General features: G+C 65.4%; 1 protein-coding gene and 1 long non-coding RNA gene across 3 annotated transcripts in view; one reads left to right on the top strand and one right to left on the bottom strand.

The window, feature by feature from the left end:
- TTYH3 (tweety family member 3) overlaps positions 1-19,065 on the top strand; it is a 31,924-nt gene that overhangs the window by 2,078 nt on the left and 10,781 nt on the right. For both annotated transcript variants that reach the window (XM_070566154.1, XM_070566153.1), the window contains exons 2-9: positions 12,917-13,086; positions 13,285-13,396; positions 13,552-13,772; positions 14,074-14,169; positions 15,404-15,476; positions 15,743-15,818; positions 18,070-18,125; positions 18,937-19,029. In XM_070566154.1, the coding sequence (XP_070422255.1) occupies positions 12,917-13,086; positions 13,285-13,396; positions 13,552-13,772; positions 14,074-14,169; positions 15,404-15,476; positions 15,743-15,818; positions 18,070-18,125; positions 18,937-19,029 (897 nt within the window). The remainder of the gene's footprint in view (positions 1-12,916; positions 13,087-13,284; positions 13,397-13,551; positions 13,773-14,073; positions 14,170-15,403; positions 15,477-15,742; positions 15,819-18,069; positions 18,126-18,936; positions 19,030-19,065) is intronic.
- On the bottom strand, positions 2,237-9,149 carry LOC139074685 (uncharacterized). Its single transcript, XR_011524309.1, has 2 exons — positions 8,785-9,149; positions 2,237-2,519 (listed from the first exon to the last, which is right to left on the bottom strand). It is a non-coding gene; the product is annotated as an uncharacterized lncRNA (long non-coding RNA).

Below are 19,065 nucleotides of genomic sequence, written 5' to 3'. Positions count from 1 at the left end.
CCGTCTCCATCCCCCGCCGCCTCCGCTCCTGCACGGGGGTGGGGGGTGGGGGCTGTGGAGTGAGCCAGACCTGGGCGTGCGTCCTGCCTCTGCCCTTCTGTGCTGGTGCTTTTGGGCAAGCGCTTGACCTCTCTGAGCCTTCCTTGCCTCATCCTGATATCTGGGCTGGCATGCCTTCTTGGCAGGGTGGAGGTGGGGATGCGAGGGCCCCGTGCTCCTGCTCCGTGTTGGGCGTGAAGCACATGGAGCTCCCTTTCTGGGTGAGTGGGCAATGGGTCAGTGTGAACCGTGGCCCAGGGCCCCTTTCTGCCTCCCCTGGTAGAGCGTTCCTAGCTGTGGGGAGGCAGCTGCTCTGTCCCCATCGTGGGTGGTGGACCCCTCCTCCTCCTGACCCAGGGCACCCCTTTGGCCTGGGAGCCCGTCTCTATCTGGCCCCCAGCTCAGCTTGGGGGGGTCTGGCAGTCCCCTCCCCCATGTTCTGTCCTCTGGGCCGGGCAGGGGACAGGCGGGCCCCGGGGCGGGAGCTGGGTGCTGTGGCAGAGGGAGACCAGCCTTCATCCTGCTTCACTGTTTCCTGCCCTCGCCATCCACTGTTGGGAGCCCTGGTGAAACCCACTGGAAAACCCCGTGGGTCAGGCCCTGTTTCGGGGTGTGGTGTGGGCTGCGTGTCACTAACCCCTTCTCACACGAGCCTGGGAGGTGAGGACAGTGTCTCTGTGGCACAGATTTGCACACTGAGGCTCGGAGAGGAGACTGGCTCAGAATCACGTAGCGAGGAGGTGGTGGGGCCGGATCCTGGCCCGGGGAGTCAGCCCTGGGCGCCGCAGGGCCGGCCCCCTGCGGGAACTGTGAGCACAGGGGTCAGGAGCCAAAGGGGGCTGGTCTGATGACTCCCAGGGCCCCGGCTGGCCCTGCGCTGGGGGCCTGGAGCCTCCACTGGAGCAGGGGGCCTATTTGACATCCAGAGGTGCGCGATTTCTCCTGGGCTCAGGGCTCAGGCTCCCTCCTGGAGAGAAGGGGCTCCTGGCCGTCACACGCGTCTCCTGGGGGCCCACGGCGGGTGCCGAATGGACAGACCGTGGGAGGGGCTGCTGTGGGTCCTGCGGGGCTCCCCGAGCACAGTGCAGCTGAGTGGGGGGCTTGTGTTTTGAGGGGAGGGGGTGCAGGCCCAGGGGAGGGCAAGCTCTGGTGGTCACACGGCCGAGCTGGCAGGCTGGGCCCGGTGTCTGGGGACCTGATGTGACTAAGGCTGGTCTGTGCTCCGTGGTGACGTGGGGCCTGTCCCGGCTGCAGGCAGGTCCCGCAGCCTTCTCTTCGGGCTGGAGAGTGGGTACCCGGGAGAGGAGTGCCAGGCCTGGGCCCCAGCTCTGTGGGCCTTAGGTGGGTCCATCCACCCCTCTGGGCTCCATATGGGGGAGCTGCCTCATTTATGCCTGCCGGCCCTTCACGGCTCCCCCTCCCCAGCCTCCCCACACCCCAGGTGTCCTCAGGCAGAGGTCACACCCACTCTGTGCCCTCAGTCTCTCTCATTCTTGCTCACTGTCTCCACCAGTGTCAGGGGGCTAGAAGCTACACGTTGGTGGTGGAGAGCAGTTAACGGCTGTGTGGCGGGGTCGGGACAGGACCTGCAGGAGCCCAGTGGTCAGGGAAGGCTTCCCGGAGGAGGTAGCACCTGGGCTGCCATCCAGGCCATGTACGCCAGGAGGGCAGGGACTCGCCTGGAGCCTGGCATGTGCTGGGCACACCATCCCACCTCCCAGGTCAGATGGTAGCCCTCCCCTCCGGTTTGCCCAGTGTTTGGCGCCCCTTTCCCATTACAGCCCTGAGTGCTTGATGTTTCCATCCAGATCCTAAAGATAAGACTGAGGTAGCTGTGCAGAGACCTTTGGTAAGAGGGTTCCAGGTAGTGGGAACAGCATGTGCAAAGGCCCTGAGGCAGAGAGAAGCCTGAGACTTGGCCCGGAATAAGGGAGTCCCTCTGGTCTGAATGTGCTGCTGTGGGAGGTGGTGAGTGCTCCAGCCCAGACTGGGTGGCCACTCAGGGGATTTGAACTCTGGGTCGGGTGGCCGTCAGGGGCCACTGTTCTCCTGGGAGAGACCACTGCACCTTGGTTTAATGCTGCGACTCAATCAAGGTCAACTGTGTGCTGACTGCAGGCTGGTGGCACAGCAGCCACATCCTGTGGGTGGGGCTGGCCCTGTTGTCATCCTCCCCACTAACCAGAAAGAAATTTGGTCTGGTTAAAAACAGCGTTTATCACCTCTCTTCTAGTTTACAAAAGTAATACACTTTCACGGAACATTTAGAAAACAGGAAGGAGCATGAAGACAAAAAAAAGTCCCTCCAGCTGGAGTTTGTCCCTGCCCTTACACGTCGGGGGCGGGCATCGCGTCAAGCTGGAGGCACACCTGGGGCTCTTTGACACCTGCCGGTAGCCGTCATGTGTGTGGGACCCTGTCCATGGTCCTTGGTTCCTGATGCTTGCCAGCGTCCCACAGTACCAGTCAGGATGCTGAGGCTGCAAGTGACAGAGACATACCGAATGTGACAGCGCCCCGGGGAGCTGGGTGGAAGCTTCTAGAGTCCCCTCTGCCTGGACAGCAGCTGACAAGCTGGACTTTGGGGGTGCAGGGCCCAGGCATCGGTGGGTGTCCGGACAGGGAGCCCCGGCTGGGCCTGACTGACCCTGGCTGCTTCCCTCTTGGCCAGTGTCAAAGTCCCAGGTGAGATTCCGACTGGCCACGCAAGGGTCACGGGCCTGCCTTTGGCCAGGGGAGGACCAGGCCGTTGGTTGCCTTGACCACCAAGTCTGCACCTGCTGGGGGTGGGTGTTGGGGTCAAACTCGACCTGTCCTCCTCCCGTATTGGGTGCAGAGTCTGTGTCACCAGGCCCTGCTGAGGGCCTTCAGGGGCACCTGGTTTTCGAGGGTCTGAGGATGCAGTGACAGGCTGTCTCCCCAGCACCGTACTGCTTTGCCTAGGGCCATGTGGGGAAGGGACGTCAGCTGGTTGGGCCCCGGCCAGGGGCTCTTGGTCAGGCTCTGGGCCGGCTGCTCTGTGGCTCTGACCCCAGGCCATGGCCGCTCTGCTGACGAGGCTCCTGGTCTGTTTCGTAAGCGTTTTTCTGGGGAGCCGCACAGTGGGCCTGGGGGGTGGATGCCACCACCCCTGCGGAAGTGAAACGGAAGCCACCGGCTGGTCCTTGTCCGTGGGCCGCAAGATGTGGGCAGGCTCCTGCTCTGGCCCGCCCCCTCCCTCCCCGTGGACACAGGAGTTTCCAAGTCTGGGGGAGAGGCTTCCTGGGTCCCCCCAGCAGGTGCTGGTTCAGGGGAGCTCAGCAGGTGTTGGGACACCCCCCTGCTCCCCCGCTGCTCTGCTGGGTCCTCGGCTGAAGAAAAGGAACTGAATCTGCAGCCCAGGGGCTGGGTCACAGATACGAGAAGTGCCCCATGTGGCCCCCCCAGGATGGGGGCACGTGACAGAGGGCGGGCAGTGGCAGGATCCGTGCCTCCCTCCTGGGGTCTGCAGGGAGCCTGGCCGGGTTGCACATGTGGCCCTCAGGTGGCTCTCAGGGGCTCCCTGTGGTCCTGGGGAGGGTGAGGACCCAGCCCCACAGATGGCCATTGGTGCTCGGTGTGGCCAGGCCCTGAGGGCACACACTGGGCGCTGTATCGCCCAGAGCAGGGCGCCACTCTTGCTGCCAGAGTCAGGGGCACTTTCCAGAGGACGCCCCCGAGCTAAGGTCCTGAGTGCCTGGGCCTGGCCTGAGCCCCTGCCAGACGCGGGATGGCAGATGCCCCCAGGATTGGGTCTGCTGCCTGCCCAGCAGGTCTCCCGAGGGGTTCCTGGCACGGTGCACGTCTGCTGGGGCAGTGGGTGGCCCTGGCACTGTGGACGGGGCTGTGAGGGCTGTGGTGGGTCTGGGTCAAGGCCAGGCCTCCAGCCCAGTGCCCGGGGCAGGAAGGGGGCTGCACTTGGTGCCAGCTGGCCATGAGGCCACTCTTGTTCTTGTCCAGAGCCAGGGGAAGGTGCCTGGGTGTGGGATGTGCCCTCAGGGAGCAGGGCCAGGTGGGAATAGAGCAGCTTCATGGGCCAGGTCAGGAGGAACCAAGGCGTGCTGGGGTCTGTGGGGGGCTGTGGGATGAGGCGTGCAGGGTCAGCAGGGGGTTGGGGGCTGCAGGACAAGGCGTGTGAGGTCAGCAGGGAGCTGGGGGCTGCAGGACAAGGCGTGCAGCGTCTGCAGAGAGCTGGGGGCTGCGTGGCCCCTCGGGAGCCTCCCTTCCCATGGCCCCTTCACAGGCCTGGGCCCCTGTGAGTCCAGGTGGCTTATGCACACAGGCCACCCTCAGCCCTCAGTTGGCGTGCCCCCCGAGGAGGCTGGCTGAGGCTGGGGTCCCCACAGGAGGGGCGGGTGGGATCTGGGATGGGTGTGCCCGGCGAGCCGTTTGCTGCCCCCAGACTACCCCTGGCTGAGGTTGGCCTGTGTCGGCCAAGGGTCTGGGGGGAGGCCGGGCCTCTGCCTCGTGGGCCCCTGTGCGGTGACTCCTGGTGGGCAGGGCAGCGCGGCACTCTGAGGACACGGGGGCTGGTCTGTGCCGCGCGGTGGCCTGGACTCAGCGTGGGGGGGGAGCTGGGACGGAGAGGGGCCCCCGGGCTCCAGCGCGGCCGGCGGCTGCTGGCTGTGCTTTCTCCCAGCAGAACCACGAGCTCACCGTCATGGAATTCGCGAAACCCAAGCCCGCTCCGTGGAAAATCTGTGTTTAATTTCTGGCCGGCATCTGGGGGCCGCAGCGGAGCATGCAGGAGGGGCGGCCGTGCAGCCAGCCCGGCGCCCTCCGCCTGCCCGGGAGGGTCGGGTCTCTCGCGGAGCTTCCTCGGGAGCCCTGTGCCCGCGCAGCCCCCGCTGGAGGTGGTGGAGGGCCCCCATCTGTCCTGGCCCTGTTGCCTGGAGCCCTCACTGCCGCCTGCACTGCAGGCTCCCGCCTGGCCCCGCCAATCTCAGCTGCCAGCAGGCCCTCAGGACGCAGCTTTGCAGCCTGGACCTTGTGCCGGGCCTGTGCTCACACCGTCCCCTCTGGGAACCCTTGCTCCACCTCTCAGGGTGCCCTGCTGGCACCGGCTCACTCTGCGATGGCAGCTCAGGGGACCCTCCTGAAGCTCCTGCACCCCCGGGTCCTCTGCCGGGCTCCCACAGCCTCTTCACCCTTTGCTCCTGGCTGAGCTGCCCCTCAGGGACGGCTGTGGCCGGGAGGGGCGGGGCCCAGCCGAGGTGGGGCCGTGGCTTCCCCGAGGCTCCCACTGTGCAGGCCCGTGGGCCTCACCGGGCCCTCTCACGCCTCGGTAGTGGTGGGACCTCAGGCTGTGGTCACGCTGGCCTGGGCTGGGATCCTGGCTGCACCCCTCCAGCCGTGTGACCTTGAGGAAGTCCCCTGACCTCTTGGACCCCCCTTGACCTCTTGGAGCCTACCAGAGTTAGCCCTGGCTGGCAGGTCCCCAAGTCTCCCCAGCCCACGGAGAGCCGGCGCCCGGGGGCACGTGGCTCCCCTCAGCTGGGCTGGCTGAGGAGGCACACTGCTGTGGCTGGGACGTGGCCTCTGGGGCTGGGTCGAGGGGCAGCCGTAGGCCCACACTTCCCATCAGAGCAGAGCCCCTGTGAGGGTCTTGGTGGGACAGGGGCTCCCCTGCCTGGTGTGGGCTGTGGTGGCCTGCAGAGGGCTGAGTGTTCGGGCAGCTCTCAGGGTCCATTGCTGAGGGCGCAGAGGCTGCTCTCCCAGCAGGCGGTTAGGGGGTTGTGTTCAGCGGGCCGTTCGTCTGTGGTGCCGGTGTGTGTTCTGAGTGTGGCACGCTCTCCTGCAGCTTCCATGCCAGGTGCTGCCAGGGGCTTTGGGGACACCCAGCTGGTGGCACATGGACGTGCTGCCCTGGGTCATGCGTGGCCCTCCCAGCCTGGTGGCCTGGGGCCTCTCGGTATGGCCTGTGCTGGTGCCGAGCCTGGTGTTCTGCACGGGGGCGTGCACGTGCCTGTGGCTGACAGGCCATGTCCAGGCCGGGCCGGAGGAGTAGAGCCGGCAGGAGCAGGGTAGCGGTGGGGCATGGAAGGGACCGGCTCGCAGCCTCCTGCTCTCACGCTGTGGTCTCCCGTCTGTGGGACGTGCTGAGCCTCCCACTGCAAAGCTTCAGTAAAATTTGGTGGCACACAGTGGCCCCTCCCCTCCAAGGGCTGGCTTGGGGCCCCCTTGCAGCCAGACTGCCAACAAGCTTGGGGCTGAGCCAGGGATCCCCCTACCCTGCAGGGCCGGCCACCTGTGCAGGGAGCCAGCCTAGGCTCACACGGCGGACAGCTGCTGCCCTGGGCCCCTGCCTGCCCCCTGTCCTCCACCAGGGCAGGAAGGACCTGCTGGGGCCAGGCTCCTGTTGGGTCCCCCGACAGGCCTCAGACCTGGGCCTGGGCCTGACTTGGGCCAGGGTGAGGCTTCAGACCCTGAACTCTGGCTCACTGATGTTTCCAGAGTGGGTGGGGGCTGTGGGGGCGTCAGGGTTCCGGGGAGAGTGTGTGGGCCCCGGGCAGGGCGGGGCATCCTCAGTGGATACACAATGGCAGGGGCTGCAGGGGCCTTCAGGAGGTGGGGGCCATCAGGAGGGCCACGCGGCCACCCCAAGCGCTCGCTGCTTGTGCCCTCCAGCGTCCTGGTGCTTCAGGTGGCGGACAGCCAGCACTGTGGCCGGCGGTTGGGATATGGACTGAGCGTCTCGCCTCGCTGACCGCGTGCTGACATCACCTCCCTCAGTGGTGGAAAATTCCATTTGGTCAGAGCCCAGATGCTGATCAGACATTTCCCATTCTCTTTGTGAATGGGCCCGGGAGAAGCAGAGGGAACGCCAGCCTGTGGACGGGAGGCGGGGCTGCTACGGGAAATGCCAGCAGAAGGTTGTTCTCTGGGAATCTGGCCTCGGGAGACGGGGCAGAGGTCATGCTGGGCCTGGGTAGGAGGAAGCAGCTGCCGGTGCTGGGCTCCCCGATGCCTGGCTCATGCGCCCTGCCGAGGACAGGCCCTGCTTGTTTGTGGGCAGGCTGGGACCCTGGGCTCCAGGTGCCGCCCTCCCCTGAGTCCCAGAGCCCTGTTGTGTAAACCAGAGGGTCCTGTCCCCTTCCCATGGGGGCCGAGCGAGGCTCTCCTTGTCCCGGCCCCACAGTCTGCCTTTTGGGGCCGTGCTGGGGAGCCACCCAGTGGGATCACTGTTTAAGGCCAGCCCTGTCTGGGAGGAAGCCATCCTGCCAGAGGGAAGGCTGCCCCAGTCGCTTGGAGCTTTTGGTGGGGAGCAGGGAGCTCCCGTGTTCCTGAGCGCCCATGGTGCACCAGGCCTCAGAGCCGAGGGGCACCGGCCCTGCAGATCGCTGAGCGTGGGGAGGCCTTTCCAGTCCCCGCTGGGGGAGGTGTGGGCGACAGACCCAGCGCAGAGTCAGGAGGGCTTCCTGGAGCGGGGCAGACAGACCTGGAAGAGCCAGGCAGACAGTCCTGGAAGGGCGGGGCGGGACCTCGGTTGCCTGCACGCCTGGCTTCTGTGTGCGGGGCTTTGGGGGTCTTGCGGGGACACCTAGGCCTCTGCCTGTCACTGCCTCCGGGGAAGCCTCTGGACTTACCTCTCCCGCCCTTGGGTACCCCTCTCTGAGCTCCAGGACACTTCTCACCCTTAGGGGCCTGGCCCTGGGGTTCCTTGGGCACTGGTCCCACCCTTGGCCCCCCCTTGACTTGGCTCCGTGAGGCAGGGATGGGACGGGAGTGGCCTCCTCGCCCTGGGCAGGAGGCTGTGTCTGTGTGTGAGGCTGCCTCTGGCTGGCCTTGCCCCCTCCCAGCCTCCAGCAAGTGGCCAGTGCCCAGGTGCTTGACCCCCCCCCCAACCTGCCGGCAGCCACCAGGAGCTTCCAGCCACCAGCAGCTGTTGCTGCTGCAGCTGAGGGGCTCTTGGGGCAACACCTTCCCATGCGTGTGAGTGTGAATGTGTGTGGGGACATACATGCACGTGTGGGGTTGCATGTGCATGTGAATGTGCATATGGGTGTGGATATATGTGTGTGTGAATGTGCATGTATGGGTGTGAACGTGTGTGAATGTATGGGTGTAGATGTGCATGTGTGAATATGTGGCCATTCATGTGCGTGTGTGAACGTGTGTAGGCATGAATGTGTGAACGTCCGTGTGGGCATGCCTCTGTGGGTGTGAACGTGCACGTGTGTGGACGTGTGTGTAGGTGTGAATGTGTTTGTGAACGTCCATGTGGGCATGCCTCTGTGGGTGTGAACGTGCACGTGTGTGGACGTGTGTGTAGGTGTGAATGTGTTTGTGAACGTCCATGTGGGCATGCCTCTGTGGGTGTGAACGTGCACGTGTGTGGACGTGTGTGTAGGTGTGAATGTGTTTGTGAACGTCCGTGAGGGCATGCCTCTGTGGGTGTGAACGTGCACGTGTGTGGACGTGTGTGTGGGTGTGAATGTGTGTGTGTGGGCATGAACGTACGTGCATGCGTGGGCCTGACCGTGCGTGGCAGTGAGTGTGTGCACGTGTGGGCATGAAAGTGCACGTGTGAGTGTGGCCATGCACACACTCACCTTGTCTGTGAGCGCCCTGGGCTCCCTCCCTTCTGGCAGCCAAGGAGCCCACTCTGTGTCCCCAGCCCACCCGGCTGCCTGGAGGCAGAGCTGGCCCTGGGAGCAGCACCCCGCAGGGCACTGACTCCCTGGGGGCTCCCACGGCGGCGCTGGTCTAAGCCTTTACCCGTCTTACCTCGTTTAACCCTCACGGTGACCCTCCTAGGAGAGAGGCGTTGCTGTCTCCGTTGTGCACGTGGGGAACCTGAGGCACAGAGGCTAAAGTCATTGTCTCAAGGTCCCTTCTAGACCCAGGCAGCAGCATTTGAACTGTGGCACTCTGTTCCCCGCAAGCCAGTGTGCCCCCTTGGCCTTTGGTTTCTGGGGGTGGCTGCGGGGGCACAGGTGGTTCTCGTCTTCGGGTGGTGAGACCCAGGGTGTCCCTCCCCTTGATTTCAGCTCCTGGGGGACGGGGCACCAGCAGGGACTGTGCGACAGCACTGTAAACCGAGAGGGGCCCAAATCAGCCCTCCTGGCTCGGGGGCCCTTCTCCCGTGTGACAGCTGGGGAGAGGACTCGGGCGCAGAAAGCAGCAGGGCCTGGCCGGGAGCCACAGAGACCCACGTGGCTGAGCTGGGCTTGGACCAGGGCCCTCCCACGCCCGCAGAAGGAGCTACTAGCAGGTTTCTGGTTTTGTGTTTTAATTATAAAGGTAGTACGTGTTCATGGTTTAAAAAAGAAAGAAAGAAAACCAAAAAAACCCCAACGACAAACCAAACCAAATCAAAGCTGTAGAAGATCCGAGTGCGCCTCCCGCCCTCCCCACTTCCCTGGGGCTGACTGTGGCCGGTGGTTAAACACCTCCGGCCTCTCCCGGGGCCCTCTTCCCTGACCGCCCCCTGGACGAGGACGTGCCCGCGCTCAGGGGGCGCCGGGGCTCTGTGCAAACTCAGGCTCGCCCAGCGCCCCCGCCTCTTCTGCGTTTTCTGTTGTTCACCGCCTGTCTCACGTCCAGCGGGCCGCACCCCCTGCCCCCTCCCCCAGCCCCGCAGCTCGGATGCCAAGGCCTGGAGCAATGGCACCTGACGCGGTGGTTCCCAGAGGGGCGTTTCTCAAAGGAGCGGAGGGCCCCGCGGTGCAGCCGCCCCACCTCGCCCCGCCCCGCCCCGGCTCCAGCCCCGCCCCCTCTAGCCCCAGCCCGGCCCCTGCCCCCCCCCCCCAGCTTCGCCCCAGGTTCTGGGATCTCGTCGGGCCAGTGATGCTTATCTTGACTCAGTTTTCTCATCTGGTAAATGGGAGTGGGTGGTCCTGACGCCACCGAGGCGGTGATGTGGGCCTGCGGGCTCTTTGATGACTCTTGTGAGGGCTGGGCTCGCTCCCCACCAGGCTGAGCTCCAGCCTTGTGCCAGGCTCGGGGCGGGGGGAGAGAGGGGCTTTGGGGGCCCCGCTTGGGTGCCTCTTTGGGTTCCGTCTGTCCTGTGCCGTGATCTCCAGCTTCCTCACTCCGGGAAGGATTCCCTTGAGAGGACGTGTGTAGATACATTTATTTAAGTATCAGACCCAGCCAGCTGTGTTCTAGACATGGGGTTGGGACCCAAACAGGACAAAGAGGTGGGCCCTGCTCTCCGGGGTTGTTTCCCACAGGGAGTAGGGGTCGGGGAGGGGGATCAGGAGGTGGCATGGGGTGGGGTGGTGTGGGGGTGCTGGCTACTCCAGCCAAGGGCCCCTGGAGGCCTCTGAGAGCAGAGGGCAGCCTCCAGCGGGGGCTGGCAGCTCAGGGCAGATGGGGCTGCTCGACGTGGCCCGCAGAAGCATGGGAACCAGGGCGCGCAGGGTTTGGAGGGGGGCCCATTCCAGGTGGAGGCGTCTAGGTGGGGGTGTGGTGTCGTCTGATTGAGGGTCTGGGAGGGTCTCTCAGGAAGGAGCCTGCGGGCAGGGCAGAATAGAGGCAGGCAGGGGTGACAGGACCTGGTGACTGACTGGGGGCTGGAGGATGGCAAAGGTGCCCTGGGGACAGAGGGTGGCCTTGGTTATGGGAGTACAGATGTCCCTTGTGAGCCGTGGCCCTGGCAGCAGTGGTCTCTTCTGCTCTTTGCCTCTGACCTAGGAGGAAGGCAGGGCCTGTGGCATCTCTGGCCGGGGTCCAGCCTGTGCATGTGAGGGCACACCTAGGGGACACACAGACCATGCTCTTCCAGGCACCCTAATATTCACTGTCACCGGTGCAGGGCGGGTGGGATGGGGAGAACGTGGTGCTGGATGCCAGGCCCCTTAAGGTGAGCGCCCCCCGTGACTGGCCTTGGCCTTCTGGCAGGCCTTTGACTCCTGCCTGGAGACCCCCCACGGCAGCCTCTCCCATCTCCCCATGTGCCTTGGGCAAGGCCCCTCTGGGCCTTGGCGTCGCCTCTGTGACATGAGTGCCCTGGGACCTCGAGGGAGCCTTGTGCTGACGAGGTGGCTCTGGTGCCAGCCCCCTGGGCCTGCTGCCCTCCCCTCCCCAGCTGGTGGTCAGCGCCCAGCAGGCCCAACTGCCAGTGCAGGGGGTGGGCGGCTGGACCCAGCCTGAAGGAGGGAGTGGAGGGTGGTGGCCCCCAACACCCTCTGCACCCAGATTGCTTGTTCCTGGGCAGCACGGGGCAGCCAGCCAGGCCAGGGCTGTGGCCTGTGACTCCAGCCTCTTGGTGGTGTCCTGGCCTTCCCCAAGAGGGGGCCCCCACCCTGTGCCTCGTGAAGCGGGCAGAGGCCCAGTCTCCAAACAGCACCTCAGCCCCGGGGTGGCTTTGGACCGTGGCTGTAGGGCTGGCCCTGGTCGGTGCCTCCCTGGTCAGGTGGAAGGTGGGAGAGCCCCACCTCAGGGATGGGGGTCAGCCAGGGATGGTGGGCCGGGCAGGAGGCCTTTGGGGCCAGCCGGCTATTGGGAAGGCAGGGAGTGCCATCCCCTGGGAGACAGCCTCTGGGTGCAGGGCTGCCATCCACTGGTCCCAGTGCCTCTGTGGCTGAGCCTCTTGTCCCAAGGGGGCCCGCAGGGGGCAGGTGGGCCTAGAATGTTCCACCCCCAGCGGCTCCCCAGGCTCAGGCCCCAGGGACAGCCACGTTGCTGAGTGTTCGGACGTGGGGAAGGAGGGTGTTTCCAGGTTCCCCTGAGGCCCAGGCTCTGCAGCAGTGCAACCGAGGGCAGCTGAGGGGGCCCCGTCATCACACCATGACTCCAACAGCCCCTGGGGTGGGCCCCTCCGAGTGTCAGACCTTCTGGGTAGTATTTACTTGTCCGCGCCATGAGGTGCACATGGTCAGGCCCAGCCTGCAGCCTGGGTCAGCCTCCACTCCCACCCCAACAAGGGACGGGTGCTGAGGTGCCCAGAGGGGCCATGATGTGGGCACGTGGGTCCTTCCTCTTCTCTGCAGCCAGTTTCTTGATCAGTGAAATGGGGTGAAGCACTGGACCAGGGGGGTGGGGCTGGCGCCTGTCCTGAGCTGTGTCCCTGTTTCCATCCCTACCAGAGAGGGCTGAGCCCACAGCGGGTGTCACGGCTGGATCAAGGCAGCTGCTTCCCATGGGGGACGCCAGCCCCCGTGACAGGAGGGTGCTGGGGGGGGGGTGGCACTTCCTCCTCCCCTGGTGCCTCCCCGGACGTGGTTGGAGAGCTCTGGGCCCTTCAGGCTACTCAGGGCTCGCTAGGGCGGCCAGATCCAGAGCAGAGGATGGGGACGCCATGCTGACTGCCCCTCCCGAGGGCCCTGCTGTGTGTGGTCTTTCCCGAGACTGTGCCCACCTCTTCTGGGGAGGCCGCGTCACCCTCTTCTTACAAAAGAGAAAATTGGGGCTCAGGGAGACTAAGGGCCTTCCTCGGTCATGTGGCCATTCAGCAGCTGTGCTGGCCCTGCCCAGGGGCCCCTCCTCACCCACTGAGTGTCTGTTCTCTGGCCAGCACCTCCTCACAGGGCCTGGTTGTGGACCTCTGTTCAAACATCCTGCCTTGGACTCTGGGGCCCAGGAGGTGACAGGCTCCCATGGGGAAGGGCACAGGGCCTGGGAGGGGTTAGGAGAGGGGACCTGGCCCCCTTGGCTTCTCCAAGTGGGGCTTGGGTCAAGTCCTGGTGTCTGGTGCAGGGTTGAGGACGTGAGTCTGGGGTCTCAGGTCTGGGTGACCGCAGGCGTGTCACTCAGGTGTTGGGAGCCTCCGTCCCCAGGCTGGGGGAGGGTTCAGTGGGAATGTGTGCCTGGTCCCTTGGCCCGGGGTGCGGGTGAGATTCGCTCGTGCTGGTGTTGCGAGAAGAGCCGAGGCGGGGCTCCACGCCTCCAGCGCCGATTCCCAACCGCCCTGCAGGCGCTGCTGCTGCTGGGGGCCGCCGCGCTGGCCTGCCTCGCCCTGGACCTCCTCTTCCTGCTCTTCTATTCCTTCTGGCTGTGCTGCCGGCGGCGCAAGAGCGAGGAGCACCTGGACGCCGACTGCTGCTGCACCGCCTGGTGCGTCATCATCGCCACGCTGGTGTGCAGGTGAGCGCGGGGCGGGGCCGAGGAGGCGGAGTCAGGCGGGGCCGAGGAGGATGAAGGCGGGGTCGGGGTCGGGGGCCGAAGAGGGGCGGGGCCAGGGGCGGGGCCAAGGAGGAGGAAGGCGGGGCCGAGGGGGCGGAGTCAGGCGGGACCGGGAAGGGGCGGGCCGGACTGCGCTGTCATGCCGTCTCCCTGTCTAAGCGCTGGCATCGCCGTGGGCTTCTACGGCAACGGGGAGACCAGTGACGGCATCCATCGGGCCACCTACTCGCTCCGCCACGCCAACCGCACGGTGGCAGGGGTCCAGGACCGCGTGAGTGGCCGTGTGATGGGAAGGGGGCTGGCTTCCTGCTTCTAAATCCCCTGTGTGTGCCTAACCGTGTGAGGAAGCCCGGGTCGGGCAATCGAGGGGTGGCATGTGCGGGGAGCGCGTCTGTGCCCCGGCTCACGCCGCCCCTGGCCTGGCAGGTGTGGGACACGGCCGCCGCTCTGAACCGCACAGCAGAGCCCAGCCTGCAGAGCCTGGAGCGGCAGCTGGCCACGCGGCCAGAGCCCCTGCGGGCGGTCCAGCGGCTGCAGGGTCTGCTCGAGATGCTGCTGGGCTACACAGCTGCCATCCCATTTTGGAGGAACACGGCTGTGTCGCTGGAGGCACTGGCTGAGCAGGTGGACCTCTACGACTGGTACAGGTGCGGCCCCACCGGCCCCTTGCCCTTGGCTTAGGCTCACCCAGCACCCAGTGCCTGCGGTCTTATGGGGGGAAGGGAGGGGCCGGGCCTCCCCAGCCTCCGTGGCAGGAGTCCCCCATGGGGACGTCTTTTACAAGAGCAGACGCCAATCCCCACATTCCACAAATGCGGGTGGCTGCCCCTGCGGGCCCCGGGCTGTTTGCCCCAGCCCTGCCCAGCGCAGGGTGGAGATGCCTGGCCTGCCTCGGCACCCCTCCCTCCCGTCTCCTGGGTCTGGCCCACACCTGCTGTGTGCCCACAGGTGGCTGGGCTACTTGGGGCTTCTGCTGCTGGACGTCGCCATCTGCCTGCTGGTGCTGGTCGGCCTCATCCGCAGCTCCAAGGGCATCCTGGTCGGGTGAGTCTGTGGGTCCGCGGGGCTGAGGGACGGGGTGAGGCACCTGTCCTCGTCCGCCCCCATCTGCGGGCCCAGCCTCGGTCTGCCCAAGGGTGGGGCTTCCTGTGGCGAGGCCCTGCTCTCATGCTGCTCCCTCACCCTGGCCTTTCACCGCTGTGGTCAGTGTCCGGGCATGCCTGCCCAGCCACCCTGAGTTCCTGCTGGGCTCCCCCCTGAGTCTGCACGTTGTAGCCCAGAGACCTGAAGACCTGCCCAGGTCACTGTCCCCTCCGTCCTTGGCCAGAGGCGGGCTGGGCTCAAAAGCTGCCTCTGCGGCTTCCTCAGCCGTCCACTGAGGGGAGGTGGCTCAAGGTGCCTCCGTCTCCTTGTCTGAGAGACAGAGTGACCGCTCGTCTGTAGGGTGGCTGAGGTGTTGTCACGATCCTCACTGGACAGTTGAACTGCCGTGTCCTGGCTCCTACCTGGGCCAGGCGCTGGGAGAGACCAGTGAGCACGCAGGCCCCCACCCACATGGTGCTCACAGGGGTGGCGTGCCTGTATCAGAGGTGAGGGCGCCGGGGAGAAAGGAGAAGCAGATGGGGGAACGGGCAGGTGGCAGGGCGGTCTGTAGCATGCTGGCTCCACGAGGACACCTGAGGGGGAGGGGAGCTGGAGGGAGGCCCGAGGGAGCAGGGACACTTGGATACGTGAGGAAGGGCGCTCGATGGCCAGCGCGAGGGCTTGCAGTGGGTGCGTGAGGGGCAGCGGGAGGCCCGAGTGGCTGGACCGAAGGCTGTGGGGAGGAGGGGAGGTTGGGCCTCCGGGAAGCCGGTGGTGTGGTCTGTGGCATTGCCTACAGGGTTTGAGCACAGGCAGGCCTGGGCTGGTCCAGTGACAGGCCCCACCGGCCGTGCTGTGGAGAGCAGGCTCGGGCCAGGCTGAAAGCCGAGACCGGGCATCCGCGGGGGAGAGGGGCCGCAGTTGGGGGCTAGGAGGCCGCGTGGCTGGCCAGGCCAAGACCCACTCTCCGTGCCCCTACTCTGAGCCCTCTGAGCCCCAGCCCGCCCCGGAGGGATTCCTCTGGGCCTGGCCCTCGGGCCTTAGGCTAAGTCCAGCCCAGGGAGGAGCCGTAGCCCCTGGGTGGGGGGACCCCCAGGTGTGCCCTGGGACCTGGTCCTCTGGCCTGCAGCCTGGCAGGTGGTGTGGCCCCCACCCTCTGGCTGGGGGGCTGCTGATCTGCTTTCTCTGCCCCAAGGGTCTGCCTGCTGGGGGTCCTGGCCCTGGCCATCAGCTGGGGCTCGCTGGGCTTGGAGCTGGCTGTGTCTGTGGTGAGTGGTGGAAGGACTGGAGCCCCATCTCTGGGCCTCAGCGTGGGGGCGGGGGAGCAACTCCTCTCTCCCACCCTCCCCTGGGACACCGAGGTCCCGAGATGGGTGGGGGCCTATCCACGAGCACACAGCGAGTCAGTGCCCCCCAAATTCCTACTCCACCTTCCCGAGCTGAAAGCAGACCCTGGAGCCCAGGCTCTACCCTGAGAGCTGAGGGTTGGGGGCCTGGCTTGGTCACCCCTTTTCCTTGCCCACACCCACCCCAGGGCTCCAGCGACTTCTGTGTGGACCCTGACACCTACGTGACCAGGATGGTGGAGGAGCACTCGGTGCTGAGTGGAGGTGAGTCTGCGGCCACGTCTGAGCTGGTACCCCTGTGGCCGGGTTGGGGAGACCCCACTTAGTGAGGCTGAGGCTTCCCTGTCCTCGTGGGCCCTCGGTCTGGGGGAGGCAGGACCCACCCAGATAAGGAAGCCAGTGAGTGGACAGGAGCACCTTCTACCAGGGGAAGGCAGTGGGGGGAATGAGGACAGGCACTGTGTGAGGCCAGTGATGACGTAGGGGTGGGGGCAGGTGACAACAGTCTGCATCAGAGCAGGTGGCCTGCCAAAGAGGTTGCATTAGAATTGAGCCAGAGAAGGCTGTGCATCTTGTGCAAAGGCCCTGAGGCAGAGACGAACTTGATATGTTTGTGAGGCAGAAAATAGAGCTCTTGGGAAAGGCGAGGGTCAGGAGGCCAGCAGGGCCAGGTTGAGGTCAGGAATTTTGGTTTTATTCTAGGGGGGCCTGTTGGAGGGTGGGAAGCAGGAGAGAGATAGGGTCTGTGATTGAATTTCCTTTTCAAAGCTTCTTCGAGCTGCTGCAGCCATGAGGGGGGTCAAAAAGGGAGGCAGGGAGCCTGCTGCCTTCCTACAGGCAGGAGATGGAGCCTTGAGCTCTGGAGCAAGAGCTGACGGGACTTCCCGAGAAGCTGGGCGTAGGGGAGAGAGGAATTGAGGACGCCAGTCTCTGGTCTGAGCAGCTGTTGTCACAGGCCATGGACTGAGTCGGGGCAGAGAGGTCTGGGGTTGGGGCTGGGTGTGGCACACGTTGGACATCCGGGAGGCAGGCCGGTGTGGGGCTCGGGGGCTCAGGATGCGGTCAGAGCTGGAGGGTGCTGAGCTCGGTGGTTTCCCCTGATGCTAGTACTGCATGCTCCCCGGAGAGAGAGAGAGAGAGAGAGAGAGAGAGAGGCTCCCCCCTAGGGACGGGGCTGCTGAGTGGCCTAGAGATGCTGGCCGTCACAGGACTGTCCTCCAGCCTTTGCCCGAGAAAGCCACTGGGAACGTGTGGGCTGGCTTTTAGTTTATTTAGTCGAAGGAACCGTTTCCACCGAAGCCCGAGGAGCCCCCCGGGTGGGGGCGGGCCTCTCTCCGGGGGCCAGCAGGGTTAGTGACAGCTGTCCTTGGCCTCGGTGCCATCAGCCTGGCCTCTCCAGGTCCTCGCTACCGAGGGCTCTTGGGTTCTCAGCCGGCATGAGCAGCCCCAGCCTCCCATGGTGCGAGCTCCTGCCTGTGGGCGCAGGCTGCCCTCGAGGCCGTTGTGCTGGCTCCGTTCACAGGTGGCTAAAGCTCCGTGGGAGCCCAGACCCGAGGGGCCGCACGCTGTGTGGCACAGGGGGCTGCCCTGGGCTGCAGCTGGCCCTCATCCTGGGCTGGGCCCCATAGGGCCCCTGAGAAGGGAGGCACCTAGAGCTCCAAAGCCAGTGTTACTGTTCACGGGTAGGGCCCTGAGCCCCCAAGGGAGCACGGGGCGGGGAGGCAGTCAGGGTCCAAGGGTCCTCCGTCGGCTCCAGCTGGGCTCGAGTCTCCGCAGGTTTCCAGAACCAGAATTGTAAGGGAATCCCCATCTTTCAACAGTGGACGCTGAATTGACACCTGTTTTAATGGGGATGAGGCAGACTGGCCATCTGCGTCCTGGGCCCTCTAGGCTGCGACCTCTGGGCTGCGTCCCCTCCTCTTTGGGGGGACCCTCTGGCCTAAGACCTGTTGTTCTGCCCAAGTGGCTCTTCCCTGGGGTCTTCTGACTCCCTGCCCACCCCCAGTGCCCTGTCTGCTGCTCTAGAGGGAGGGGTGGTATGAGGCTCCCCCCAAAGAGAGGACTGTGCACGCTGGGGGGGCAGTGCTCGGAGCAGAAGGGTCTGGGTCCCCAGCCCTAGGCTCCCTGGAGGCCACACCCCTCCTGCTCGCACACACACGCAGATATATGACATGTACACGCAGACATGCATGTGTAGACACCCCCATGTGCACAGGCGCGCACACAGACACATGCATAAGACATGCACACACATATGTGCACACATGCAGAAATGTACATGTAGACACATTGTGAATACACTTGTGCACATATACGTACATGCACACAAACTATATACACAAGCAAGTACACGCACAGACACAAGCACACAACATACACAGATGTGCACACACACAGACACGCATGCACAGACGTGTGCGTGCATCCACGTGTCCCTGGGAGAGCGCACACGGACACACACACGGACCCACAGCCGGCAGCAGTCGAGTCGCTCAGCTGCCCTCTCCCTCCGCAGAGATCCTGCAGTATTACCTGGCCTGCTCGCCCCACGCGGCCAACCCCTTCCAGCAGGTGAGAGCTCGGCTTCTGCGGCCCTGCGAGGCCCGGGTGGGGGCAGCGTCCGAGCACCGTGTTTACGTGTGCGTGAAGAGGCCAAGTGGGCCCTGGCCCCACAGCCAGACCTGCCAGCCCACCAGGCCCACTGTCGTGCCTCTCAGAGCCCTGGGACCCTGGGTGCCCTTGGGAGGCAGCTGGGCAAACACCGTGTGAATGTCGCTACCTGCTCCCGGGGTTGCCGGCCTGACGCCCTTGGTGCAAGCCTTTTGGGGTGGCCTGTGTAATGCCCCCCAAGTCCCTGGGACCCCTTTCATTTCTCAAGTTGCCCTCGGCCATCCATGCAGGGCAAAGCCGATTGTCTAGCGGGCGTGGAGGGACCCAGGGGTGCCTCCCTGTGGGGGGTCCTGTGCCGCTCTGTGGAGTGGCTGGACAGGTGTCGTCATGGTGGGATCTGAGGGGACCCTGTAGCTAACTGTCTGTCACTCCAGTGATGGCACGGCTCTCTGGAGTCCTGACGACTGTCTCTGCTTTAGAGACACCGTCCTCACGGTGATCTGTGTCACCTCTGAGTATGGGGGGAGCTGAGGAGGAGGGTCCCTGGGCCCACAGAGCCCAGTGCCGGCTGCCCCGCTGGTCCTGGTGCAGCCCACCCGCCCTTGGAGCTCGGTGGCCTCACAGGCTGACGCCCCTCAGTTGGCAGCAGCCTGGAGCACCGGTGCTTGTCTGCCCCGTGTGTGTGTGTGTGCGCGCGCGTGCAGGGGCCTCGTGGGGTAGACACGGGCTGCCCCGGGCCCCACGGGACTCAGCCGGCCTCTCCGTGGAGCAGAAGCTGTCGGGCAGCCACAAGGCGCTGGTGGAGATGCAGGACGTCGTGGCCGAGCTCCTGAGGACCGTCCCGCAGGAGTACCCGGCCACCAAGGTGAGGGCCGCGGGCCAGGTGGCGGGGCGCGAGGGG

The sequence above is a fragment of the Equus przewalskii genome, chromosome 12, assembly GCF_037783145.1.
Source record: "Equus przewalskii isolate Varuska chromosome 12, EquPr2, whole genome shotgun sequence".
Lineage (NCBI taxonomy): Eukaryota > Metazoa > Chordata > Mammalia > Perissodactyla > Equidae > Equus > Equus przewalskii.
This window is presented reverse-complemented; position numbering and strand designations above follow the sequence as displayed.